Source organism: Penicillium malachiteum (genome assembly GCF_028827825.1).
Source record: "Penicillium malachiteum strain IBT 17515 chromosome Unknown utg000002l:1.0-8849297.0:1.0-8852440.0, whole genome shotgun sequence".
Taxonomy (NCBI): domain Eukaryota; kingdom Fungi; phylum Ascomycota; class Eurotiomycetes; order Eurotiales; family Aspergillaceae; genus Penicillium; species Penicillium malachiteum.
The window spans coordinates 1,087,114-1,112,715 of NW_026643095.1; the positions used below are offsets into that span (position 1 = coordinate 1,087,114).

At 48.9% G+C, this 25,602-nt stretch overlaps 11 protein-coding genes across 11 annotated transcripts; 3 read left to right on the forward strand and 8 right to left on the reverse strand.

The window, feature by feature from the left end:
- Positions 1-109: 109 nt before the first annotated feature.
- Positions 110-1,204, reverse strand: N7483_003457 (uncharacterized protein; the record flags this gene model as incomplete). The annotated part of the gene is made up of 2 exons (XM_057086894.1): positions 110-882; positions 1,006-1,204. 2 exons carry the CDS (start codon positions 1,202-1,204, stop codon positions 110-112), a joined length of 972 nt encoding a protein of 323 aa, XP_056946723.1.
- A 552-nt stretch (positions 1,205-1,756) lies between these two features.
- On the reverse strand, positions 1,757-4,616 carry sey1 (dynamin-like GTPase SEY1; the record flags this gene model as incomplete). Its single annotated transcript, XM_057086895.1, has 4 exons — positions 1,757-2,052; positions 2,117-3,861; positions 3,921-4,376; positions 4,423-4,616. 4 exons carry the CDS (start codon positions 4,614-4,616, stop codon positions 1,757-1,759), a joined length of 2,691 nt encoding a protein of 896 aa, XP_056946724.1.
- A 708-nt stretch (positions 4,617-5,324) lies between these two features.
- Positions 5,325-7,627, reverse strand: N7483_003459 (uncharacterized protein; the record flags this gene model as incomplete). Its single annotated transcript, XM_057086896.1, has 3 exons — positions 5,325-7,177; positions 7,269-7,505; positions 7,555-7,627. Coding segments are annotated over 3 exons (2,163 nt in total), but the record flags the coding sequence as incomplete, so codon positions are not given.
- A 3,357-nt stretch (positions 7,628-10,984) lies between these two features.
- Positions 10,985-12,453, reverse strand: N7483_003460 (translation elongation factor Tu; the record flags this gene model as incomplete). The annotated part of the gene is made up of 3 exons (XM_057086897.1): positions 10,985-11,849; positions 11,930-12,192; positions 12,259-12,453. The coding sequence occupies 3 exons, from the start codon at positions 12,451-12,453 to the stop codon at positions 10,985-10,987; spliced, it is 1,323 nt and encodes a 440-aa protein (XP_056946726.1).
- A 513-nt stretch (positions 12,454-12,966) lies between these two features.
- On the reverse strand, positions 12,967-13,656 carry N7483_003461 (putative translation initiation factor IF3; the record flags this gene model as incomplete). Its single annotated transcript, XM_057086898.1, has 1 exon — positions 12,967-13,656. The coding sequence occupies one exon, from the start codon at positions 13,654-13,656 to the stop codon at positions 12,967-12,969; it is 690 nt and encodes a 229-aa protein (XP_056946727.1).
- A 440-nt stretch (positions 13,657-14,096) lies between these two features.
- N7483_003462 (guanosine diphosphatase) lies at positions 14,097-15,811 on the forward strand (the record flags this gene model as incomplete). The annotated part of the gene is made up of 2 exons (XM_057086899.1): positions 14,097-14,358; positions 14,418-15,811. The coding sequence occupies 2 exons, from the start codon at positions 14,097-14,099 to the stop codon at positions 15,809-15,811; spliced, it is 1,656 nt and encodes a 551-aa protein (XP_056946728.1).
- A 407-nt stretch (positions 15,812-16,218) lies between these two features.
- Positions 16,219-16,879, reverse strand: N7483_003463 (NOPCHAP1/New4 family protein; the record flags this gene model as incomplete). The annotated part of the gene is made up of 2 exons (XM_057086900.1): positions 16,219-16,425; positions 16,487-16,879. The coding sequence occupies 2 exons, from the start codon at positions 16,877-16,879 to the stop codon at positions 16,219-16,221; spliced, it is 600 nt and encodes a 199-aa protein (XP_056946729.1).
- A 478-nt stretch (positions 16,880-17,357) lies between these two features.
- Positions 17,358-19,628, reverse strand: N7483_003464 (BOD1/SHG1 domain-containing protein; the record flags this gene model as incomplete). Its single annotated transcript, XM_057086901.1, has 2 exons — positions 17,358-19,322; positions 19,416-19,628. The coding sequence occupies 2 exons, from the start codon at positions 19,626-19,628 to the stop codon at positions 17,358-17,360; spliced, it is 2,178 nt and encodes a 725-aa protein (XP_056946730.1).
- A 335-nt stretch (positions 19,629-19,963) lies between these two features.
- Positions 19,964-20,379, forward strand: N7483_003465 (putative NADH-ubiquinone oxidoreductase 14 kDa subunit; the record flags this gene model as incomplete). Its single annotated transcript, XM_057086902.1, has 2 exons — positions 19,964-19,997; positions 20,123-20,379. 2 exons carry the CDS (start codon positions 19,964-19,966, stop codon positions 20,377-20,379), a joined length of 291 nt encoding a protein of 96 aa, XP_056946731.1.
- Positions 20,380-20,800: 421 nt separating this feature from the next.
- Positions 20,801-22,258, reverse strand: N7483_003466 (cation efflux family protein family; the record flags this gene model as incomplete). The annotated part of the gene is given in 3 exon segments (XM_057086903.1): positions 20,801-20,978; positions 20,989-21,872; positions 21,935-22,258. 3 exon segments carry the CDS (start codon positions 22,256-22,258, stop codon positions 20,801-20,803), a joined length of 1,386 nt encoding a protein of 461 aa, XP_056946732.1.
- A 389-nt stretch (positions 22,259-22,647) lies between these two features.
- dscA (ubiquitin-protein ligase dscA) lies at positions 22,648-25,065 on the forward strand (the record flags this gene model as incomplete). Its single annotated transcript, XM_057086904.1, has 1 exon — positions 22,648-25,065. One exon carries the CDS (start codon positions 22,648-22,650, stop codon positions 25,063-25,065), a length of 2,418 nt encoding a protein of 805 aa, XP_056946733.1.
- Positions 25,066-25,602: the final 537 nt, after the last annotated feature.

Genomic DNA, 25,602 nt, shown 5'->3' on the forward strand with positions numbered 1-25,602 from the left:
ATCTTTGAGAATTCAAATAGTAGTGCTTAAGATAATCATTCCGAAGATTTCACCTTCATAGTAGCAACCGGGAGAAGTGTATGCTCTCAATTGAAGTATCACCATACAACTAAAAAATAGCCATACAGTTCGGAGGACTAGAAACACCTCTCTTACAGTTCAACGGACTACTTGAAACAAAGAAACTCCATCTCCCAAGCCTCTTACAAGTCTCCGCCAACTCATCCAAATCAAACATTTCGCCAATGGGTACACCCCACCCAGCCAAAAGATGATGATGTAGATCAAACTCCTCATTCAGAGGCGGGAAAACCTCAAAGCTCACAGCATCAGAAGCAACCGCCGCAAAATGATTATCCCACATAAACCGCAGAACCCGCTCACTCTGCTCGATACCTGCATGCTGTGGCAAGGGCTGTTGACTATACACGAGACGTTGCTCGGATGACATACCAGCCCAGGTATCAGGTAATCCGACACGCAGAAAGAAAATATCGCCCTTTTGGAATGTGATATTACACTCGGCTGCGATCTCTTTTACCTCGTCAAGAGAGATCTCTTGTCGGGTTAGGGCGTTCAATGGGATTCCTCTCTTCTGAGCGTATGTGACGTAATCAATTAGGACTCCACGACCTGCAATTCCTTTTTTGGCCCAAAAGCCAATGCCAATACGAGAGGAATCTGTATCTTTGACCTCGGTGGATGTTGTCCCGCCGTAGAAGACGCGACGAGAGGGATCTTCTGGTGTTGGAGCTGGTGCATTGTGGTGGCGAAGACCGTCCCATTGAGAGGATTGCTGAGGGTTAAAGTGGTATTCATCATCGAATGCAACGCCTTCTGCGACCCATTTGATGCGGTGTTCGAATGGTTTGCGGCCGAATCCTAGATCAAAGTAAAAACATGAGTATGAGATCATGAATATATGAATATTGCAAGTTTTGAACCTTGCTTCATACTCTTTTCATTTGAGGCTTTCGTATATGCTCTGAGAGGAGGCCGATATACCTGGTGGACTCAAGTTCTCAAGATCCCAGTTGAGGCATACGCGCTCACCGGTCTGGATTTGTGTTCGTGCGGCATCGGCAACTACCTCTGGTGTTAGAAGACGCAACATGCCCAGGCCTTCTTCTTCAGATCCAGGCGCAGCTGGCCAGTAGCGGCGCTTGTCAGGTAGATCATCGTAAGTCTCTGGGAGTGCGGCCATCGTGGTGAGGAGATGGGGAGTTTGCGATAGCAAGAATGGTGTGAAATGGGCCCGGCGTTGTCACACAAGCGCTTCAAGTTGACGTGGTATCTTGTACAACACCAAAAGTAGAATATTATTCAAAGAGTTCAAGAGATAAAATAGGAATCGGCGGGTAAATAGCTGCTAAATAGCCCAGTGAAATACATAACATTGGGTTCCCCCCACGAGTCGGAGCAAGTCCGCGGGTATGACCCCGCAACCTTGGAACTCGAGTGGGATGACCATTACATAGTAGTTATATCATGAAGTATTATACTACCTAGGTAGGTCATAGGGGACTGTTCCGACCTCGGGAGGCTAAGCTTTAACTAAGCTTTCAAATATTAAGAAGGCTTTTCTAGCGTTAAATTTATGCATGTGTGATCAATTGATTCAATTAAATCGGCTTTCAATGCAGTTCATTGTTTAATACACTTCTGCTAGACAAGAGAGGCCGATGCTATAATAAATCTACCCCAGAAAGAAACAAAGTACAGATGTTAGTTGCGAGAAAGCAAATGCGACATAAATTTACAAGTCATCCAGGTCGTCGTTGGCCTGCGTGCCACGCTTTTGCATATCAGACATCTCGTACTCCTCGCCGCGACCTGAGGTGCCCGTCCGTTCAGCCGACATGGCCATTGCTTGTCGGCCAGTATCTGAAGATTCAAGGAAGTCCCGTAGACGGCGTTTGCCTTCCTCAATTGCCTGGTGAGATGCAGCCTCGGTCATCTTCAGGATAGGTCCCCACAAGTTGAGCTGGTAGGTGACATAGGCACCCACGGCACAAACAAACAGCAGGAGGAAGTATGCCGGGTTGCGAAGAACTAAGAAATCCAAAATATTAGACCTACTAGAAAAATGAGATGAAAAAAAGGTTGCAGAACTTACCAGCAATGATCTCATTCCATCCCAAGGCAAGCAGCAGGCCATAGAAGTAGAGAGGAACTTGGGTCATACCGCCAATGGCACTCCGCTTGGCTTCAACATATACACCATCGGCAGCCTTCTTGAAGCGCACGGTGAGCTCCTGGCGCTTAGCATCACCAAGGATGGTCATCTCCTCCTCCAGACTTTTGCCTTCGTCTTCATCGATACCTCCAATGGGCGGCAAGTCCTCCTCGTCTGCAGCTGTCGCCGAGCTAGGAGTGTGGCCAACCCACCGATCAAGCGGAGGAGGAGCGGACGTTTCAGCAAGACGGAATCGAGAAAGAAGGGGGATCAGTGTTAGAGTGGACTCGCGAGCACGAGTATAAACGCCCTCGATATCGTCGGTAGGGCGCCAGATGCGCGGCACACCCTCATCATCATAGCGGAACTTGTCCTCAAAGTTCTCGCGCAGTTTTAACAATAAGTTACCCTCGGTCATTTCTTCATCAATCTTAGCACGCATAACGCCCCAAGACTTGCGTCGCAAGCGCCACAACCCAACATCAACCTCTTCAAGGCTGGCATCAAAGCTACTGGCCCGGTCCGTGAATCTTCGTTCCGCATCGAGAACGGTCTCAACAAACACATTCCATACACGATCCCAAAATTGCTTTTCAGTAGGCTTCTCTCCGTTTTCTGGGGCACCTGCACCAGCGCGACCAGAACCAAGGCTGTTAAACTCAAGCCCGACAGATTCACCCAAGCGAGATTGCACCCAACGTTCAACACGACTAGCCAAACGTCTCATCTCGTCTCGGCGCAGGCGCGCACTGACTTCAGAAAGCTCCTTTTCGTAAAGCTTCAATTCCTGCTTATAGTTACTCCAAGATGTACCTTCCACTAGTGTGGAACGGGCAATTTCCTCAAATTTCTCCAGCGAAGAATTGGTTTCCTTGTTCACAATCTCGGCGAAGTCGTAGTTCCCACCCTTCTTCTGGCCAGACTTGACAGCGTCGGTAACGGCGTCGCTGAAATCACGGATACCGGACTTATGCGCAGCGGATATTTGACCATGGAATAGCACCTTCAAGCGGGTATCGACTTTGTTCTCTAACTCGGCCTTCTTGCGCTGATAGACACCCTTGTGGTACCGACTAGCTTCGACCTCAAAAGCCTTCAGAGTCTTCGAGCGCGCAGCCCGCATAGCTGCACCCAGTCCTCCAAGTACCTCGGGGGCGCCTGATCGAACGGCCTCGGCTTGTTTGTCCTCAAAGGCAGTAATGGCCTCATCAAATCCAATCATGACTTCTCGCAAAATTTCATCGCAACGGAACTGAGCAAGGAGCTCTTGCTGTGTAGGCAGATCCAAGTCTTTATTGTTGACAATTTGGTCCCAAATACCCTCAGCGTAGTGCGAAAATCCATCAGCTGGGATACGGCGGTGGTATTCGGGCAGAAAGACGCCCCCTTCTGAGAATTCGCCCTTGAGCGCATCTCTCTTCGGGTCGCGATGACCCTCGCGAAAGCGCAGACCAAGCTTCTTAGTTTCCGCCACGAATTGTTCCGCCTGGTAACCTTTGTGTGGGAGACCGTAAAACTGGAAATCGAAGTAATCGTGGATGGTTGACTTCTCGAGGCCAGCAGGTTTCGAGATTGTATCCCACAGACGAGACAGGTCTTCCAATAGTGTCTTCTGGAGGTTCTTGAGCGGGGTGGTACCGATGAAGTCACGAATGACAAAGAATAGGAGGGATCGGTGGGTGGTACTGTTTGATGAATGAGCCCCTGAGCCGAAGATAATAGGAGATTCGATGGGAATACATACTTCTTGTCCTTGAGGAATAGCTGCAGATTTACCTCAAAGACGGTCTTCAGGAGACCCATATTGGCTCCTTGGTACAGCCCCACCTGGTGCTCCCAGATGTTGACAATGAGCACCTCACTAGTCGCAAGCGCAAAGAGAGCACTCTTGCGCTCAAAATCCTGGTCTTCGCCGCGCTCACGACCGTCTGTACCCTCAACATCCATCACTAGGATATTGTCCGCCATGCGCTCTCCATCAGCTGAGGAAGCCTCCCCCTGCTTCTTATTCTTTGACAGCCAAATTCCCTTGGTAGTCTGCCTTCGCTCTAATTCCGACATAACCGAGAACTGTGTGCCGAACAAGTTATTCAGCAAGGTGGACTTTCCCGTCGATTGCGAGCCGAACACAGAGATGAGGTGGTAGTTGAAGCCGGCTTGGGTGACTTCTTCGAGGGAGAGGTACTTCGCAAGGTTCGGACTATCAAAGAAAGAGTCAGTATTTGATGGAAAAATTGTATGCGAACTGAAATTCAATGGCGAATGGGGAAGTGGAAATGTGGTGGTCGTACTTGAACTCCTTGTCTCCATCAATGACCTGCACACCATGCTCATAAGCGGCGGCGGCATCCGCATTATCGCCGATCGTTGCAAAGTGGCCATTTGCCATAATAGGAGGCGCGGTTGGGTTCCTGCCCAATCCCGCCGGGCGTTCAGTCATCTTTAACAGCTATCGCTTCCTTGAAGGTTGTGAAGTTGTGGGGACAGATCGCTGCGGAGGAAAGTGGCGAGAGCAAGGAGAGCGGGAACTAGGAGGTTGGGGGGATTAAAAGGTGGATCAAAGTAAACACCAAATACACTGCGGGTCGATCACCAGGCCGATGCACGAGATTAACAAAGGGCCCGAGGTCGAGGTCAGTGCAAGATTAACGGTCGAGTTCCTGTGATTTATATGATCGAGTTTGGAATTTTGGACAATCTGACGTAACATTTTTGAGTTTATTTGAACTTGAACACCTTTACACTTGGTAGCTTGTATACTGCTGTAGGGTCTGGGCCACTCTATACTCATGCGAGTCATGCCTGTATTAAACTCGAAATGCCCACTACCTAGTATGGTTCAAATATTATGAAAGAACTTTTTGAGAGTGTTCATTGTATTGCTCAATCAAACTGTCAGTGGTCTTTATAAGGATACCCGCTTATTCCAAGGTTGCTGTAGACTACTGGCCGCACTGGCAGCTGATTCTACATATACACTGGCATCTGGGCAAGCTACGTTACTAGTGATACATTTATGTGACGGCCATGGTTTCAAGTTCGCGTATAAGCTACCGACTATATTAAGCAAGAAAATTTATCTAATATGTACATATGTATATAGGCGCATTAAGAGAGAATCGTGGCATGCTTATTGCGTCAACATACCATTCTCAAACCAGTTCAAGTTCCAGCCCTGGTCAAGCCCGAGATCGAGATTCAGGTCAGGCCATGGATATTGTCCAATATCGTCAAATAAGCCACTAAAGGTAGTGGCCTCCAGACCGGTAAAGCTTGAAGAAACCATATTTACCCCGTCCCCGGAAGGAAGAGTATGAATTGAATGACCTGCACCTCCATTCTCAAAGACCGGAGTGTGACCATTGGTGGCATCACTCAGAGCAGTGTATGGGTTCGACAGAGGCGGAGTATACAGTTGATTTGGACTCTCATGGGATGGCGAAGTGGTAGGAACAGGTTGACTTGGTGCTCTGATGTGGCCCTTGTTCCTAGGACCAGCTAATTTCGCACCAGCACCGACGGTTATCGTGCCAAAATAAGGCACCGTGATTTTGCAGCTGGCAGCTAGGTTCCAATCCTTCTTGTCAGATCGAGTCCTGTAGATCTCACCGAGGATATGGGCTGATTCGGCCGCGACGGAGCCACCACTTTCACCTGCAGCTTGGTGGAGAATGTCAACAATTCCTCCAATTAATTCCCAGTCTCGCTCATCTTCTTCCCGATTATGATCTGGCGAATCTTCAGAATAGCCATGCAAGTGCAAAATCAGCAGCATTGCCATGGTAAAAGCCATGAAATCAATCGTCTTGCACAAGTATGACCGCGTTGACGACCGAAGGATTTTGTATAAAACAAGGGATTCCCGAGCCGATTGAATCGCCATGCGATGACAAAAGTTGAATCGAGGATTGGGTGGGTATTTCAACATGAATGGAAGGTGAAGAACAGACCGTAGAACCTTGGGCATGAACTGCATTGGGATCCGTTCCAGATAGTGTTCTCTTGTTTCATTTGGCCCAGGCTCTGAACCAAGGGAGCTATCGGGCATTGAGTTCCAGGCATCCATAAGCTCTCGGTCTAGTTTTAAAGTATTTTCAAGACACATTTCCCCTGGACTTTGATTTCGATCGATGATGTGACCAGTGATGACACCGATGCGCAACATGTACTGCTCGGTAGTAGATTCAGCCAATTTTAAGCGTCGCTCCACTTGTGGTAGAAAATATGCATCGGCAATAACATAAGGAAGACCAAGGACGAGACTGATAGATCGATCTGAGACAGCTAACGAGCACCAGAGCTTGAGCCGTCTTTCGAATAGCGCATCTCCCGGCTGTGGAGCCCGGGTGGATAGATGCATGCCAGCCAGGTGTGCCAGCTCAATAGCCCGTCGATTAATCAACCACGATTTTCGTAAGCGGCCTTCATTCATGTGGAATTTGGAAAGCAGCATGTGGCACTCGATTCCAGGAAGAGTAGCGGCGAAGTCATCGTCACGGACAACCAGCCTCTCGACTGCCTCGCCACATCGGGAAGCATATTCCTGCGGATCGATGGGCACTTGTAATGAACTAAACTCAAACTCCGGTCGAGACTGGATAACACATAGAGCAATACAAACCAGGGCTTTGGCGATATCAGCTGGTGCTGCGGAATACTCATCGCCAGCTTTCCTTTCAGCGAAAGACTTTTGTAGCCCAGGAATGTCCGCCTCCCATATAAACCATATATGAGAGCAATGCGTCAAAATAATATCGATATCTTTGTCGGGAGGGAATAGTGAAATCAATTCAGCTCGGACTGCACGTGCCTTGGGTGACATATCTTTCGCACCCGTGAATTGGTCATTGGTCGATGGATCATCGCGGCGCTTGACAAAATAATTGTCGAAAAGTTGCATGATAGGCGCATTTTCAATCCTTTCACTCGAAGGACCGAGTCTATCTGGTCCCGGAGATGTTGGCGTTATGGATCCGGCGTTAGTTGTGGGGATTTGACCAGCTATAGACTGTTAGTCGCACATCGATACCCAGGGGACCCAAGGCTGAATGGATTCAAAAAGCCTTAATGTGGGGAACTATATTGGCCTCACATTTCGATATTAGTGCATTGGTTTGATCCAGCTTGTGTGCCAAGCTCTGCACCACAGTTTCCAAGTGGGCGACTCTTTCCCGTAGGCTATATCTTTCCGTTGCCGCGGAGTTTGATGAGGCACTAGGGTCATCGGGGCCATTTTCCTGGTCAAGACATTTTGAGCCGCGTAGACGACATTCACTACAAGTATCGCGGCGATCATTATCGTAAGTGCAGCGAATTTTGCGACGTCGGCCTATCTAAACTTAGTATTGGGTCCTATGATCACGACCGCCAGCACGTACATTCGGAGCAGCTCTTGGTGCCTTTGCGCATTTTCTTACGGGGTGGTCCCCCGATATCACTGAACAAGTCCATTGTGTGACAGCTATGTCAGTTTTCGCAGATGATTTGAAAATAGGCTTGCCTGGTTAGGCACAAGGAAGAAGTGGTTGGAGTTAAATTTGTAATATGCCCTCAGAGGGCCTCACGACCGACACATGGAAAGACGACAGCTCATGCCAGTGGGCTGGATCATAGCAGGGTCGAGAAATAGCAGGAATCTTCCAGGGAATTTACAATAGTGCCAAATGCCAGATGAACCTTTGAAAAAAAAGAAATGAACAACCAGGCTGAGTCTCGTTGAGGAAGCATAGCTCAGTAAGCTGGGAGGCAACAGTGTGGGTCATGGTGCGTGGCGATACTACCGTCTCTCTGTTCAGGGAATACATGCATAGGTACCTTTTGATAGAGACGTCAATGGATTATATGGAAGCCTGGAAACAGGCTTAAAATTTGGAGAAGTTGATAATAAGATCGCTCTTCTCTTGATATACAACCACATGTGCATGATATGACGTGGGGGGTCCAAATGGACAGCTACTAGCAATCGAATTCTTACTAACTTGGATAGGTAACTCAAATCTGCCTGAGCATCATGATATCCCAACCTGCCATTGGGCAGTGGAATTATAATCTGTATTACGGCCCTGAAGGTGATTAAATCATTAAGCCACAGTCCAAGCGGATGATTTAGATCACCTGAGGAAACAACCTTGATACTAGCATAAGGAGGACTACATGAATGCAGTATCCACGTGGAGACAAGCCACATGGGAACTAAATGCACTATGTACTCCGTACAATTGCGGAGATAGAATCCTTATAGTCTCAATATCCACGCATAGTATACCCTAAATCCACGATCCCGATTAACTTGGTCCGACACATCCGTAATTCGTCCGTCAAGTTCGGCCGAATTTCTGCCAGTGACTAATCAACGGTTTCTCGATCTATACAACACCCATGCCAGTAGCCCTGGAGATTATATTGAGAAAAACATGATTCCAGCCTTGGAATATTATTCTAGATATGATTTGCATATTACTTTTAGACTAGTGGTTCTGATGATACTCTTAAAATGTTGAGAAATGGGCCAGCTTGGTGCTGCTTCAAATGTTCCTAGCTGATGGCACCTGGGTGGGTAACCTGCAAGCATAACACATTGGACCTGGATAGAACCCTAGTGGGTTAAATGTGCATCGGGGCATGATTTAGTGAAGAGGGGAGTCACTCAATTATATAGCTTAGGACATAGATGTTGGATAGTAACTGTGGACTCGGAAGTAACCATGGAGTATCACGATTCACAAGTCCAAGTAGTGCGTGGTATGCAGTATCAGCTTGCCCCTACAAACCTGGGACCAGGCGATACGCCTGAAAATGTGATTCCGTTTGGGCAGAGATTGGAAGTCCAGGCTTACGCTATACCACAGTAGAGACGGACGATGATGAGGCTTATGGAGAATGGGGAATAGAAAGAATCTAGAGCCACCAAGAGCCTCAGACTTGATCTGATATCAACTATAGGATGAACTCAGTTTTATTGGCTCGCTTAAGTTCGTGATCTGGCTTCTTATTGGTCGATTCGAAGTAAGAGATGTAGAAGCGAGCAAGCATCCTTCAGTATGGCGAATTGGCCGTGTTGTTATTCACTGCGCCAGATCAATCTCTCACTTCGCCGTCTTCGCTTGCTTTCCCTAATTGGGCCTGCGTGATCTTGTTGTCTTCCCCCAAGGTAAAAATAAATCTCTCCTGGCCTTTGAATTCTTCTTCTTGATTTTCCCCAACTTTCTTCCATCCATCCATCCATCTACTCATCCATCCATCAACATACAGGTGAGCCTTACCATGCCCATGGTCTCGTCCTGGAATTTTTGTATTTTTATTGCTCTAAGGAGCCCCGCCCATGGTGTTACTAGCAACCCTTGCTAAGAGGAGACTCGTTCGGTCTTCTCAAGACCTTAGATCCTGTTCCACATCCCAACCTTGATGCAGACACTTGCATCCATCTATCCATTTCTTGGATCTTGATCCTTCAACATGTTCCTGGTCACCAACATGTCTCAATATAGTATTGAGTCTTGACGCAACCCTTGTTGACACATCCTTGTCCTGTCGCGTCGACGCGTTCATACAAGCCTGTCTTGTTTACTCACATGATCATATATCATGATATCCATCAACATGTTGACACACCCCACTTCACTTCCATCCATCAACATGACCACCGACCTACATGATCATCCATCGACATGTTGACACACTTCCATCCATTCACACATTGATACTTTAGCTCACCCATATGAGCATCCATGATGATGAACCTGTTGACATCCACTTTCATTGAATACAACTCCGGTTATCAACATACCACACTCTGTCAACACATGGCATCAACACAAACTTGAATCTCTAAATGGTCACACACATTCCTCCTCCTGGTCTTGGTCTTGGTCTGATGGATGTTTCACCTCTGGGTTCTGGTGGAAAGGTAAGTCAACTGACCTGCATCTTCAACTCAAGCCTACTAACACTCTCTTATACAGTCTTCCCATCCACCTACCCAGGTCTTCCACGATGCAGGTAGTAGCACAACCTGCAGCGCATTTTACGTCGCTGGTGCTTATCTTCTGTGACCGTGGCGGGTTTCGCGAAGAACCTCAGGGCAATTGGCACAGAGAGCTAAGAGAGGAAGCAGCTATGACCATGGCGGGTCCCGCGAGACCTGAGGACAATCGGCATAGTGGGCTTCAGGACATCCTTCTTCGTCATTACATGACACCCACATTCCACTGCCTACAATCTGGGCACACTCTCCTTGGACATTCAATCATCTCTCCAAGTCCACGCCCTCTCCATGAGCCTTCAGCTTCTGAGCCTCGATGGAAAGGTTAGTAGTACATCCTCCCCAATTAGACCTTGTTACTAACGATCCCAGTCTTCATAGCCAATGCTTCGGACTCCACTTGCTCATGACTTTATTACTTCCTGTATCTTCTTCTATCCTGTCAATACAAGTTCTTTTCATAATCAAAGTCCTTTCTCAACTTGAACCTTGAAGCTCCACCTGGCACTCAGTAGGCTTAATATATCAATGGAACATTGGAATACCTGATGACCAGCCATATTAAAAATTTGATTTGGATTTGGTTATATTTTAATACATTTCCACGGGTGAGGGGAGAAGGTACAAGAAGCTAGATCGCCAGTACTGTAGGTGAACAAGATTTCGAACGAAAACTCCGCTTTCCTCCCGACTCCCTTGTGCTGATCGATGAATCCCGCGCTGTGAACAAACAATGAAAGAAAGAAAAGGGGGTGTCATAATACAAAGACCGAACTGCTTTATGCAGCTAAGTCGAATAGGTCTATATCCAAAAGATGATAGCCATTTTACTCCATCACACGGGTGATCAGACCAGTGGCAACGGTACGGCCACCCTCACGGATGTTGAAACGCTGACCGGCCTCGGCGGCGACGGGACGGTGAGTCTCGAGAACCATCTCGACGTTGTCACCGGGCTGAACACGGCGGGCCTGGTCCGCCTCATCAGGGAAGGTGAGGTCACCAGGCTCATCGGCAGTACGGAGGTAGACCTGGGGACGGTAGTTGTTGCCGAAACCAGTACGGCGACCACCCTCAGCCTCAGTCAGAACGTACATGGAGACCATGAACTTCTTGGCGGCCTTGGTGGTGCCAGGAGCGGCAATAACCATACCACGACGGATGTCCTCACGGCGAATACCACGGACCAGCAGACCGGAGTTGTCACCAGCGCGGGACTCGTCACAGGTCTTCTTGAAGGTCTCAATGTCGGTGACCTTGGTCTTGATGGGGACATCAGAGCCACCAACAATCTCAACCTCGCTATCCTTCTTCAGGAGACCACGCTCAACACGGCCAGAGACGACGGTGCCACGACCGGGAATGGAGAAGACTTCCTCAACGGACATGAGGAAAGGTTTGTCGAGGTCACGCTCGGGGGTGGGGATCCAAGTGTCAACGACGTGCATGAGCTCCTCGATACGCTCGGTACCGATCTCAGGGCGGCGGCCCTCCAGGGCGCAAAGGGCGGAACCGAAGACGATAGGGGTCTCCTCACCCTCGAAGCCGTAGGTAGAGAGCAGCTCACGCATCTCAAGCTCGACAAGCTCAAGCATCTCAGGGTCCTCGACAACATCGACCTTGTTAACGAAAACAACGAGCTTCTGGACACCGACCTGACGGGCGAGCAGCAAGTGCTCACGGGTCTGGGGCCTGTTTAGTGGGAGCAATGGTTAGTACATGCGCGTTTTATTCCACTGGGATGCAAAGAATGCAGCGAATTGAGTCCTTACATCTGACCATCGGAAGCAGCAACAACAACAATAGCACCGTCCATGTTGGCAGCACCAGTAATCATGTTCTTAATGTAATCGGCGTGACCGGGACAGTCGACATGGGCATAGTGACGGCTCTCGGTCTGGAACTCAATGTGGGCAGAAGAGATGGTGATACCACGCTTGCGCTCCTCGGGGGCCTTATCAATAGAGCTGTAGTCCAGGAAGTTGGCGAGACCCTTGGAGGCCTGGTGCTTGGTGATGGCGGCAGTCAGACTGGTCTATAGGAGGGTGAAGTTAGACGCGGTGAGTTACAAATCTACATTCGTTAGGAGTAGCAAGCTCACCTTTCCGTGATCGACGTGACCGATGGTACCAATGTTAACATGGGGCTTGGTACGCTCGAAAGCAGTGGCCAGACCACGAGCGGCCATCTTGTCACCAGCGAAGACATGGTGAACAGGGTTAATGGCGCGGGGGCGCAGCAGGGACGCCCGGCTGGAGCGCGCCAGGATGTTCAAGGAACGGGTGATGCTCGACATCTTGCAATTGAGAAAGCAAAAACGATAGAAAAGAAGAAGCAAGAAGGAAAGGCGATGGAGACAAGAAGACGGGGGAGAATCAACACCCAATTTTTCGGCGCCAGGGAGTGGCTTAGTCATACACTGGCCAATGAAATGTCGCGAATTGCGGAGGTTTACGGCTGTCATCAACATTCGGATTCATAGTAGTAGATCAGAGCTATATATAAACTTGAACTTGTTCGTTGCTGATTGAGACGAGAAATACTTCAAGAATGATCCGAAATGGTATTGAGCATGAGACTTTTATCGAGTCTGAGTATCACCTCAATACCACAAACGGCAGCTCAATTAAAACGTAAGCTTCAGGACTTCAAACCCTCGGGCTGGAAAGGTAGGAGAATCCGAATTGAGTTATACTATATACAAGAGAAACGATGAGGGGTTCTCCTGTTGACCAAATCCAGCTCCAATGATAAAAATTTTGGACACATATTATTATATACACGCTGACACCCGCCGACCCTATCTCATTCAATCGGCTTTCTTCACGGTAAGCATGACCCGCTTTCCTGGTTCACCTTCCATCGCCTTTACCTGAGTACCTCCAGCCTCTCGAGTCGTATCCAACACACTTTGCATGACATGCTTGATCTCGTCCACGGTAGGGGCCCGCTTATGCTTCTTCCGGGTTAGGATGATCTCAACCTTCCGACCTTTCTCCAAGAAGGAAGTCAGCTGCTTCAACCGGTGCGCCAGATCATGAGCATCGATAGCCCAGTTCAACTCAATCTGCTTCAGAGATTGCTTGGCAGCCTTTGCAGCCTTCTCCTTGGCCTTTTCGTTGTTTCGGTATTCCAACTTATTCAGGATTTTGCACACTGGCGGTTGCTTTGGAGCTCCTGGAGAAACTTGGAGAAGGAAAAATTCGTTTCGATCGAAGGATTTGAGAACATCTGATAATCTTTCAGGTTCTTCGAGATCTCCCTCGGCGTTGACGATCTGTACAAAAGGTGCCCGAATTCCTTCGTCTTTGATAAGTACTTTGGCCTGGGATTGAGAGTTGCCAATAGCCAGAGGGCGGGAGTAGAAGAAAGTTCGAAGCTGAAGCCCGTTTCGTAGCAGAGAAGGCTGTACGAGTCCAGCCTTGGTTGTGTGGATGGGTGTGAGGAAGGTTTGGCGCAATGCCTGCGCAGTAGACACAAGACCACGCATATGGTTCATTTTTGCTGGAAGTTCAGCGAGGCTGAAGAGGAGGAAGAACAAGGTGTGAATTGGGAGAGGTGAAAGGAATTTAGTAAATCGGAAGAGTGAATCAGATATGTGAGGGCAGTTCAGGGCCGGTATTAACGTTGGCAGTTAAGAGCCGGGACGCAGTTAACGTGAGGAGAAATAAGTATGGGGAAGTTTACCGCATTCAGTAATTCACACGCCACATCATGCGCCACAACCCTGGAACCCTGAATCTCCTTTCTCTCCTGGTTTTTCTTTTCCGACTTGCAACTACGCGATAAACCCCCATTTCTTCTCTGTACTTGTTTGGTGCTTGGAGGGTCAATGGTCTCTTTTCCCTTATTTGATCTTTGATTGTTGCCATTCTTTTCTTCCTGTGGTGGTCAAAATAAAATCCACCCTTATTACTTATCGCCTCCCCGATTGCTCGCATGTCGACTGGAGTCGACAATCAATCACCTAATCAACCTCTAGATCAGAGTACATCGGCTCGTCAAAGATCCATCTCTCGGAGCAACGGCTCCGCTTTTGCGCCATTGGTAGAATCAGGTCGAGTATTCGATAAACAAACCACCACCATGGCCCAGGCCCAAAGAACCCGGTACCTGAAGACTGGCGCTATTGTCGCATTTGTCTTTTTGGTCGTTTTGTGGTTGTCACCTTCCAGGTCAGCCGTATCTAGCTATACACAGGGTAAGTCTGTCGGAAGCTGCGGAATACATAAACAGGGAAACTAATCACCTGTCTTTTAGAGCAAGCCCCTTCAACTCCCGGTTCTGGTGCCAAGTGTACCAAGCCTTTCGACTCTTCTAAGCCTCTGATTCAATATGCGCTCATGATCGATGCCGGAAGTACCGGCTCCCGAATTCACGTCTACCGTTTCAACAACTGCGGATCTACTCCGGAGTTGGAGGATGAGGTCTTCGAGAAAACCGCAACCAAGGAAGGTGGCTCTGGTCTTAGCTCCTACAAGGAGAATGCCGAGGGTGCTGCTCTCAGTCTGGACCCTCTCATGGAGGTTGCCATGCAGAACGTCCCCGCCGAGTACCGGTCTTGTACCCCTGTTGCGGTCAAGGCCACCGCTGGTCTTCGATTGTTGGGCCCTGAATTGAGCACAAACATTCTGGAGGCTGTTCGTCACCGTCTTGAGACTGCCTACCCCTTCCCTGTGGTTTCTCGGGAGATGGGTGGTGTGCAAATTATGGATGGTAAGGATGAGGGTGTCTTCGCCTGGATTACCACCAATTACCTTCTGGGCAAGATTGGCGGTCCCGATGAGTCCCCCACCGCCGCTGTCTTTGATTTGGGTGGTGGCTCTACCCAGATCGTTTTCCAGCCTACCTTTGAGAATAGCAAGGCCGGCGGTATGCCAGAGCACTTGGCTCCCGGTGACCACAAATATGATCTCAAGTTCGGCGGTCGCCAGTTTGAGCTTTACCAGCACTCTCACCTCGGCTATGGTCTTATGTCTGCCCGTGATGCTATGCACAAGGTTGTCCTGGAGGGTATGTTAGCCAACAGCCCCAAGGACTTGTCTTGGTTGAAGAGCCCCATCTCCAACCCTTGCATTGGCCCTGATATGGAGAAGGAAGTCACAGTGGTTTTCCCTGATGGTCACCCCCTTGGTCCTCAGGTTACTGTGAAAATGGCGGGTCCCACGGACTCTTCTTCTGCTCAGTGCCGTGCCATCGCAGAGAAGACTCTCCAGAAGGATGCGGACTGCAAGTTGGCGCCCTGCTCGTTCAACGGTGTTCACCAGCCATCTCTTGAGAAGACCTTCTCTCGTGAGGATGTTTACATTTTCTCCTACTTCTTCGACCGCACTGCTCCTCTGGGCATGCCCTCTTCCTTTACTTTGGAGGAGCTCCATGATCTCACCTCCACCGTCTGTGCTGGCGAAGACAGCTGGTCAGTCTTCGAAAGCGTCGAGGGTGCAATGGCGGAACTTAAGGACCGTCCAGAGTACTGTATGGACCTGAACTTCATGCTTACTCTGCTCCACACTGGCTACGAGATGCCCCTGTCTCGCGAGGTCAAGATCGCCAAGAAGATCAAGGGCAACGAGTTGGGCTGGTGCTTGGGTGCTAGCTTGCCTCTTCTCAGCCAAGAGTCCGGCTGGACATGTCGCATCAAGGAGGTCTCATAGATCCTTTTCGACGCCATGTCCAACATTAATCATTTTTAATCATATGGTTCAGCCATATCATGATGGGTTCATGCATATATAGACACTTGAAATGTTTCTGCTTTCTTTCACTTCTTCCCCCCCTTTTTTATTTATTTTTTTTATCTCTTTATCCTCGATGTCTTTCTAAACTTTTTGTTTACTGGAGATTATGGCGACTGCATAAAATGTACGAATTTACATGCCTTTGAACTTGAATGACTCTTTTGGTGTATGTAGGGTCCTGTCATAACTGTAGCACTGGACTTATCATCTAAATCCATAGCTTGAGATTTGGCAGCTTCTTCAAAAGTAGGGATCAATCCAAATAGCTCTTTTGAACCAATTGTATATGCTATTATTTCCCACAGTATGTATAATCTTCAAATCTATTGACCCAAATCCTCAATAGACGGCTTATCAGCATCTAAATCCTTTCCACCGTGACCCATCAATTTACCCAAAATATCAGAATCTTCATCCATGTTGCTCTTTTTATCGGATTTTACTCCATCCATACCCTCATGGTCTCTTTCATCTCCACTGGAATCTCCATTTTCGCCACGCTTTTCCTCCAAAACACCCAATCCAAGATTCTGCACCACGTCAATTAGTCTTAAATCTACAAAGAGCGTAACAAGACAGGACAAAACATACCATTTCAATATAATCCTTGCCATCGTCTACCTCATCCAAAACAACATCCTTACCCCTCCCTTCCGCAATCTCTTTCTCCAAATCCTCATTGGCACTCTTCATCTTTGGCAAGAATGCAGACAATCGTGCCAGTAGCTCAGAATTTCCTTCCATCTTCCGTATCCGTGGCTTCGGGCGCCCATGAACATGCGGTATTGATGAAGACGTAGCAGATGAGGAAGTCCTGTTCTCATGATGAATGCTTCCATTCTCATCCTCTGATGAGTCGTCTTCGCTTGAGCTGTCGCAGGAGGAGCCGGATGATGAGGTGTAGTCGGAATCCTCATCTTTGGGGGCTGAGGCTGGTGCTGAGCCCCGGATAGGCAGAGTTGTGCTCGTAGCGTTGGATGTCATTTTTAATGATTGATCCGAGTGCGCAGGGTAAATCTTGAACTGGAGAGTTTGTATACTGTTGAACTGTTGACCGCGTAGTGCAAAATGCGCAGGTCGTGGAGATGCGGCGGGGAATTGTTTGGAGCTTTTATTGGTCGGCTGCTCAAGTTTTCGATGCTGATTCAAGATATAAAATGCGATTACCGCAAATATTTCTTCAACAAATATTGTAGTAGATCGGATGAGATTTGTAGTGGATTGACAAGAATAAAGTCGAGTCGCGGTCGATTTCAACTTTTTAGGTGGAGCCCCGATAAGCGATAAGGAAAAGGCTTAAACTATAAATTCGAGATCACGTTCTACTAAGTATGCAGGCACATGTACGGAGTATGTTTAGAATCATTGGACGCATTAAATTGCTGTCATATTGAGCTAATGATACAAGATTATTATTACAAGATAGAATGGAATCCAGATGTCTCATTGGACCTGCCCACATCTAGTCCCGGCTTCGTCGTCGGCTGCGATTTCGACGTCGACTAGGGCTTCGTCTCCGACTAGGACTTCTTCTCCGGCTAGGGCTTCTTCTTCGACTGCGACTACGTCGACGGACAGGACGATCCTCACGGGCAGGACGATCCTCTGTTTCCTTGGCCGGTTTTTCCTTGACTGATTTTTCCTTGGTCAAGTCTGCTGTAGGCTCTGTCTCCTTCTCTTTTTCTTTTGGTTTATCGCGCTCTGAACCTGGCATGTATCGATCGATTTCTCCAGGCCGAGTTCTTGGCTCCCGGTCACGGTCACGGTCGCGGTCACGATCTCGATCTCCTCGATCACGGTCACGTTCAGGGGACCGCACTCTGCGACGAGGTGATTTGCTGCGATTGCTGGTAGCCGGTACATAACGGTCGATATCGAGAGAGCCGGGTGAAGCTCGCCGGGCTCGTGGTGGAGAAGCACGACGAGAGCGTGATCTCCGTCGGACCGCAGAGCGAGAGCGAGAACGCTGTTCTCTGGCACGTTTACGAGATCGAGAGCGTGAACGTTGACGTGAAGGAGACCTGCGGCGAGGACGGTATTCATCGTGATCACGCCCACGCTCGCGATCTCTACTTCTATCCCGACTACGGTCAGGGCGACGTCGGTCATCTCTATCGCGGGATCTGGATCGTGGTCGGGGAGGGGTTCTGGATCGTGGTCGAGCTCTGTCTCTGTCTCTGTCACGGTCTCGCCCGACTGAACGACTACGACTGCGACGAGGTGGCCGGTAACTTCTTTCATCTCGGAAATCACGGTAGCCACGTCGCTCGTCCATTTCACGGTCACGATTGTGAGATCTCACGGAAAGATCTCTAGACCGCTCGCGACGGCGATCAGGGCTATAGCGAGAACCACGTCGTCGGCGATCAGGGCTTCGACTTCGACTTCGGCCCCGCGCATTAACTCGTGGCCGGTCTTTCCAGTCTGATGGAGGTCTGGAATCGCGAGATGGACTTGCTGCTCGGGTTGATACGTTTGATAACCTCGATTCAGTGGCACCTTTTGTTTGACCTGAAGTCGAAGCCGGTGGCTTGAGCCCATTCTCGATAGCCTCAGCCTCTTCAAAATCAAACTCGGGCTTCTGTCGTGCCTTGGCTGCGAGCTCCTCGCCTTCTTTCAGCAGCATTTGCAAAGCTGCCTCTTCAAGTGACTTCTCGTCCACAGGAGCAGGTGCCGGCGTGGGGTCTTTGGATATGGCTGACTTCTCTCTTTTTGGATCCCGACTGCGTGGTGATAAAGGACGATCAGAGCGATATGCAGGAGAGCGTTCACGTTCACGTTCACGATAGCGGTCACGATCACGATCACGGTCTCTGTCTCTAGTTCGGCTGCGATCACGGTCCCGGTATCGGTCACGCTCTTCTTGTCTGCGCCGTTCATATCTTTCGTCCCGCTCACGTTCTCGCTGGTCATCAAGAGCCCGCTGCTCCTTGCGCAGACGCTCACGCTCTGCTCGTCGTTGATCGTCCAGTTCTCTTCTCCGAGCTCTGTCTTCATCCTCCTTCTTTCGTTCGAGTTCGCGTTTTTTACGTCGCTCTTCGTCGCGGATGCGTTTTTGTTCATCGTCAATTTCCTTTTGCTTGCGCATTTCTTCGCGCCAGACTTTTTCCCGCTCGTCCCGCTTAGACTTCACGTAACCCTCATATTCAGCGTCAGTTTTGTTCCCGGCTTGTTCTTCTTTAGAAGCCGCTTCATTGCCGATATCTTGACATCGAATATCCCGTACGGAACCAAGAACCGATTCCAAATGCGCAGAGGTCAACTTGTCGATTGATAGCTCGACGTTCTTGTAGACATCGCTACGGTCAACCGCACCTTCAATTAAAGTAGCAGCTTTGCGGCGTTCACGGGAGAGATGGGCGGGTTCTCTTTCAATTTCGGATTCAGCTAACGCGAGTAATTCGTCGGTGAATTTGGTTTTGAACTCCTACATTCATGTATTAGGTCAATAAGAGAACAAAAAAGGGAACCAGCGATATCTGAGCCACATATGACGTGACGGTCGGCTCTATTGACATACCCCATCATTGAACTCCGCCCAGATCTTCTTGCGAATGCTGTCAAATCCACCTTTCTTTTTGAATGAGTGCAGGAGTTTATCGATAGCCGCATGTTGTGATCCAGACAAGGGAAGATCATCGGCCTTGAATTTCTTGCGCTTGAGACTCTCAATATCCAGGGTGAGTGCCGTCGTGCCCATTTGCACGTCCTCCATGGCCTCAGGTTTGGCCATCGTGGGACAGAGCAGTGGGCATGAAGAAGCGAAAGACTTAAAGGTGGTGAAAGTTGCAGACTGAAAGGTGTAGGAGTACTGCCTACGATAAGCGATAACCATCGGGAGATGTCTTCGGAATAATAGTTAATCCGTGCTTGGTTACTGCGGGCGTCTGATTTGCTTCCAACCACACTCCTGGCGCCCCATTACGACTCCAAGTCCTCCGACCTCATCCAATTCCGACTACGGGAGACAAATAGCTGCCAGTGTGCAGAGTCTACCACTTCTCTAGCCCGTCGGACTTTGTCGGCTCTCTTTCCCACACTTCTACCCGCCATCCCCCGGTCGCGATCATGGTCCACAAAGTTCTCTTCTGGAGCGGCTTCGGTACGTGACTGTACCCTCCCCAATTGATCGATATCCCGCCAAACCCCGCAACCTATTCAATCGCTATGGTCTATCTTATATGAAGCTATACTGGATGTTGTGAGCTGACGTTGTTCCCTTCCCAGGAATTGCCGTCCGCCTTTGGCAACTCGGTATTGAGATGCGTCCTATCCTTGCCAAGGAATCCCTCTGGGTTTACCCTCTTTTCGCCGGTGTTGGTGGAAGCTTCGGTTACTGGCTTCAGGGTGTTGAGAACCGCCAACTCAAGATGCTCGCACAGCGCCGTGAGGCTATCCTCGAGAAGCGCCGACGACGGGACCAGCGTGAGGGTCTGGGTCTCACCAAGGTTGAGGAGGGTGCTGTCCTTGCTGCCACATCATAAAGGATTTAAAATGAGTTGGTGAAATTGGTTGAAGATTCAGCATTGCGTCGTGTATTCCCTTTTCGTTCTTCACTTTTTCTTTTGTTACATGTACCAAAATTCCACGGTTTGATATCAACCTCCTATCTGGGAAGTCTTCGCGCAGGTAACTTATCTGACGGCGATGCGTCCTATTGAATATGAATTAGATTATTCGTCACTTTCAGTATTGCTATCCGCATTGCTAGTATCTCATTCTTTGGATATATGTACGGTCTTTGCACTTTCTAGTAGCCAACAACTGTTCCTAGGCAATGGAACTTATTGTGAGGCATATATAGAAGACATCTTTATAGAAACAATTGTTGTGTTGTAATTTACAGTAGTATTCTAATGACACGAGCATATGTAACCAAAAAATACTATTTACCCATTTAGATCATCAAGGACGTTCAATGGTGAACTGGAGGGAAACCTCCCACTTCTGTCCTCCTGTGCCATAACCTCCACCTAGTCGGTTCCGAATGAGGCTAGATATCTTCTCCCGCAGTCGAGAGGTATTATCCTCAGTACCTGAGAACGCGTAGCTTGAGGTTTGCCATGCACAAACCATAGTGGACCTGCCAAAACCGAGCATCATCAACACCAAACACCGAGGGTTCTGCTTCAATATCCTTGATTACTTCAGAAACGCCGGGCCCCGAGTAGGACATAAGAAGCATAGAGCCGAGTGTTTTCACTAGGCGGACTCCGAGAACACACATCGATATGGCAATAGTACCCGAGAGGAACTTATCAAGCCAGTCATAGATACGAATAGATACCAAAGGGAGCAAGAGCAGGAGGGCAGAGCACGAGAGGGTCAGGAAGTGGGATGGGTTGCTGAGAACGGAAGGAAGAGAGTCGATATATGCAAAACGCATGGCTCTGCCAATTCGCGCATGATTCTTCAGTCCAATTGCAGAGACGAGAGTGGAGGAAATAGCCAGGGCCGCAGTTACATCAACGCTGCCCAAAGAAACACGTTCATGGGGATGTGTATGGTGGGGCTCATGGCCGGCTTTCTCCAGGAAATGCTGCAGGTTGTGTGAAATGAGGTCAAGGCCCATGAAAAGAAGCAATACACACATGGCGAAGCCAGCGAGTACCTCTGCCCGCTCCAAACCAAATGGATGACGGATACTGGACCTCTTCCAAACTTCAAAATTTCCCAATACATCCACTGCAACGCATACAAGAGCTCCCAATGAATCAAATAATATCAAATGAGATAGCGCAGTCATAGCCAGCGATCCATGCGCCGTCCATAGTGTATATGCAGCAACAAACATATGGCACACACTCCACCAAAATCGAGTTTTTTGATCTTTCGACATGCTTGTCCGGCATTCTTTGAATGTGGGGATCGGCAGGGAGTTGGGAAGAGCCAAAGGCGCGCGAGGGGGAGGTTCAAGAAAGATTTGGTGTGAAATGCTACTGTGCTTGTATTTATGGCCACGACGTTGTCCAATATTCTAGCAATGAGATAAGTTGTTAGCCATGGCTTCTGCGAGCTTGGGAATAAGTAAGCCTGTACCGATTTGACCACTGGGCTCTTTGCCATCACGGTGGTATTGAAATTGAAAGGTCCCGCGGCAGCTGAATCGATTGATACATTTTGTACAGAACCCGCCGTGGAAATCGACCCATTGTTCATGTTAAAGGAGGCCTTTTCAGGGCTGAGAAGGTCTTGATTCACTGGGTCTAGTGACGCACTCTTGGGAAATGTATCCCGTAGTGGCGACAAGGCGTCGCGATCAACGAGTATTCCCGGGGTGTTGTATGTATCATGATTGTGGGTGTCGTCCGCCGGCGGAGTGGGAGTACGTGGAGGGATAGGAAGAGGCATATTGGAAGCCATTATGGTGGCACTCCGCATATACAATTCCACCTGTAGATATGGTGGCGGGGGAAAGGCGAGTTGAAGCTTGAATAGGAGATATCTCGTATCATCCAACTTAGGTTTAGATCGAGAAGATAGCGGCCCGAATTTTAAGGTGTCAATCATATCGGAAGGGGCGGGGACCGAGGCCTTGTCGTGTACATCATCCACTCCCCATACTCTCCATATCACCACTATCATCTCCGTCATTCATTAATCTCCCCACACTAGCGGAATTTTGACTTTTTCTTCGCCTTCATTTAAGTCGCACATAGCGCCGTGTGCACTGCCCTTCTTTTCTCACGCGATGCTTATCGTGCCGTTCTGAAGTGGAGTGAGACGTCCGATGCGGATACCCCGTGGCGTCGATGGATAACCGCGGCTCCTTTTTCTTCCTTCTGCTAGTATTTTACATCCTGCTAAGCTCACAGTCACGGGCACCCCTGATCGATGAAGATCGTCAGCGTCAACGGGAGCTCGATCGCGAGCGACGTGCATTCCGGCTGCTGAATGAGACCAAATATGGCGATTTTGATCCACCGGCAGACCACTGGCTTCCTTTCGCGGGAGTTAGAAAGAATGACAGCTATGCGTGGGATCTTTTCCCTCAGGTTCAGAACCGCGCGCGTCATCAGTTGCAGTCCATTCTTACAAATGCTGGTCTTGAACCCCCAATAGGCCTGGATGATCCTAACGGCTCATCTCCGTTAAATTTGACAAAGCTGTTCCTACCAGTCTATCGCAACGCAACTGGTAAGTTGCGAGGAGATTGGGTTCGTCGCGATGATGAATTCAACCGCAAAACACCTCTCAATATATCGGCGATTGCCCGTGAGCACGAATACTTTACTCATGAGTTCAGCTCCAACATCACGGGTAATGGGGGTACAATGTATTTTGATCTGGAAGAAGGCGGAGGCGAAGAATATCAACTTGGTGCGGGTCTCGTACGAGAGATTAGAGCAAGCCTGAGTGTTGAGAGCGAGGACTTTTGGGGCAGTACGTGGTACCTTTCATTATTCGGCTTACATTTCCCAGAAACTGGCGGAATTATCCTGAGCACTTCGAGTGAGAAATTCGGTGGCATATTTGCTTTACCAAACTTCGCCTTGTCCTCTGATACCTACGAGCTATCTCATCAGCTTCTCCTTAAGTCGCTTCGAGATGCCATGTCTGAGAAGCAAAACCGACCAGCCTCGCTATTTCCATGGTCCTCTTTAGCAAGAAGCCAGCAGATGGAGTTTCCAGCACCCAAATGCGAGCATGTCATCTACCTACAGCAACATCCAGTGATGGTTGATGGGGTACTTGCCGATCGCTTACTGCTAGAGAGAATGGAACGAGAACTCAGATACCCGATGGGCGCACCTATTCCAACCCCACCTTTGATGACCATGTCGGCAGTCATCTTCTCCCCAGACTGCGGATATGTACTTGAAACGAAAGGCACCCCGGAATTTCCGCCCACTGACCAGCTCTACCTCTCCGGGCCCAAGCATGAAGAGTACAACAAATATGCAGCTCGTCTGATCTTTGTTGTGGCGAGTGTTTTTGTTGCGCAGATTACGCTCCTGCTTCGCCAGATCAAAGAGGCTTCAACTCCATCGACTCGCAGCCGGGTCAGTTTTTACACAATTGCATTGATGGCCCTTGGTGATGCTTTTGTCCTTACATTTATTATCTTGGAGCTCTATGAGGCTGTATCCTTTTTGGTTCTAGCAACTGCATCATTCTTAGCATTTTTGTCTGTCAGCTACATTGGAATGAAATTCATGATGGAGATCTGGGCTGTGCAAGAACCAGAACGACGTGAGGAACGACCGGCCATCCCAGCAGTCCCCACTCCAAGCCCGGGAACTCTTCCACTGCCGGCTACAGCTGCACGAGACTCTGGTGCAACTCCAATAATTTTACCTCCTGATCAAGATGCCCCCGAAGATGAACTAGCCCAGCAGCCTGCACCTGCAACCAGGACAGCAGCGCCAACATCCGGGCAACTCCGCAGTGATGTTGGTGCGATGTATGCGCGCTTCTATCTTGCTCTATTTGGTATGCTGATACTTTCGATTTGGGCATTCCTCTTGCCTCGGCGACTCGGAGCAATATATGCGCGCGTGATATCCGGAATATACCTCTCTTTCTGGGTACCACAAATCTACCGCAATGTCATGCGAAACTGCCGGAAAGCCTTGCGGTGGGATTTTGTGGTGGGACAGAGTATTCTTCGATTATTTCCCTTCATTTACTTTCTCACAGCCCATGGAAACGTACTGTTCATCCGGCCCGACTGGACGACTGCGTTGGCAATGGCTGGGTGGATGTGGGTTCAAGCTTGGATGTTAGCCAGTCAGGATATTCTGGGACCTCGTTTCTTTATTCCACGAGGCTGGGCTCCGCCAGCTTATGATTACCACCCAACATTACGCGATACCGTCGAGTCTGATGCAGATCTAGAGGCGGGCGGTGTCTTATCTATTGCATCGCTCCGGGCTGATAAGCAGGATTTGGTGGGCGATTCCAAAGATGATGATAAACAACGACCGAAGGACCGCAAGAAGGTTATGTTCGACTGTGCGATCTGTATGCAGGACATTGAAGTTCCCGTTCTTCCTGCTTCTTCTTCTGCTGGCGGAAGTAGTGTCACCGATGGAGCTACGAGTATTCTAAGCCGTCGCACTTATATGGTGACTCCTTGCCGGCATATATTCCATACGGCCTGCTTAGAGAGCTGGATGAGACTGCGGCTTCAGTGCCCGATTTGTCGTGAATCAATTCCTCCTGTATAGTTACCAGTCTAATTCATGAGTATCAAACATACCTAGGTATGAATCTGTACAAATATCTTCACGAATCATTTTTTTGTACTAGTAGACTTTTCAAGTTACACATACTACTAGGTAATCGAGTATGCACATGTGAACTTTGGAATTCTTCATACTTCCAAAGTACTTCACACATGTGCATGCATATATACCAGTTGACCTACATATGCACCTGGGGCACCACCTGGGGATGTAGTTTTCGAGCTCGGCGTTCCCACTCTGCTAGTCGTACGTGCTAGTGTGACGTCTACTACTACGCTGTCTGCTACTTACTCCGAGCCACTCGAGGTCACTGCCGCACACATCAAACATTCATTCAATACAAGCCGTGGAGGGCCTGTTCATATATAGTAAACGCCATTGTTGAAAAAGGAGAAAAATGTCTTTCCTGACACAGATAATCATATAAAACCACAGGGCATGATAAAAACAAGAGATTTTCTTGTTGATAATAGCCTGCCCCACATCTACTAGTAATTCCAACACAAATCTCTATGACCT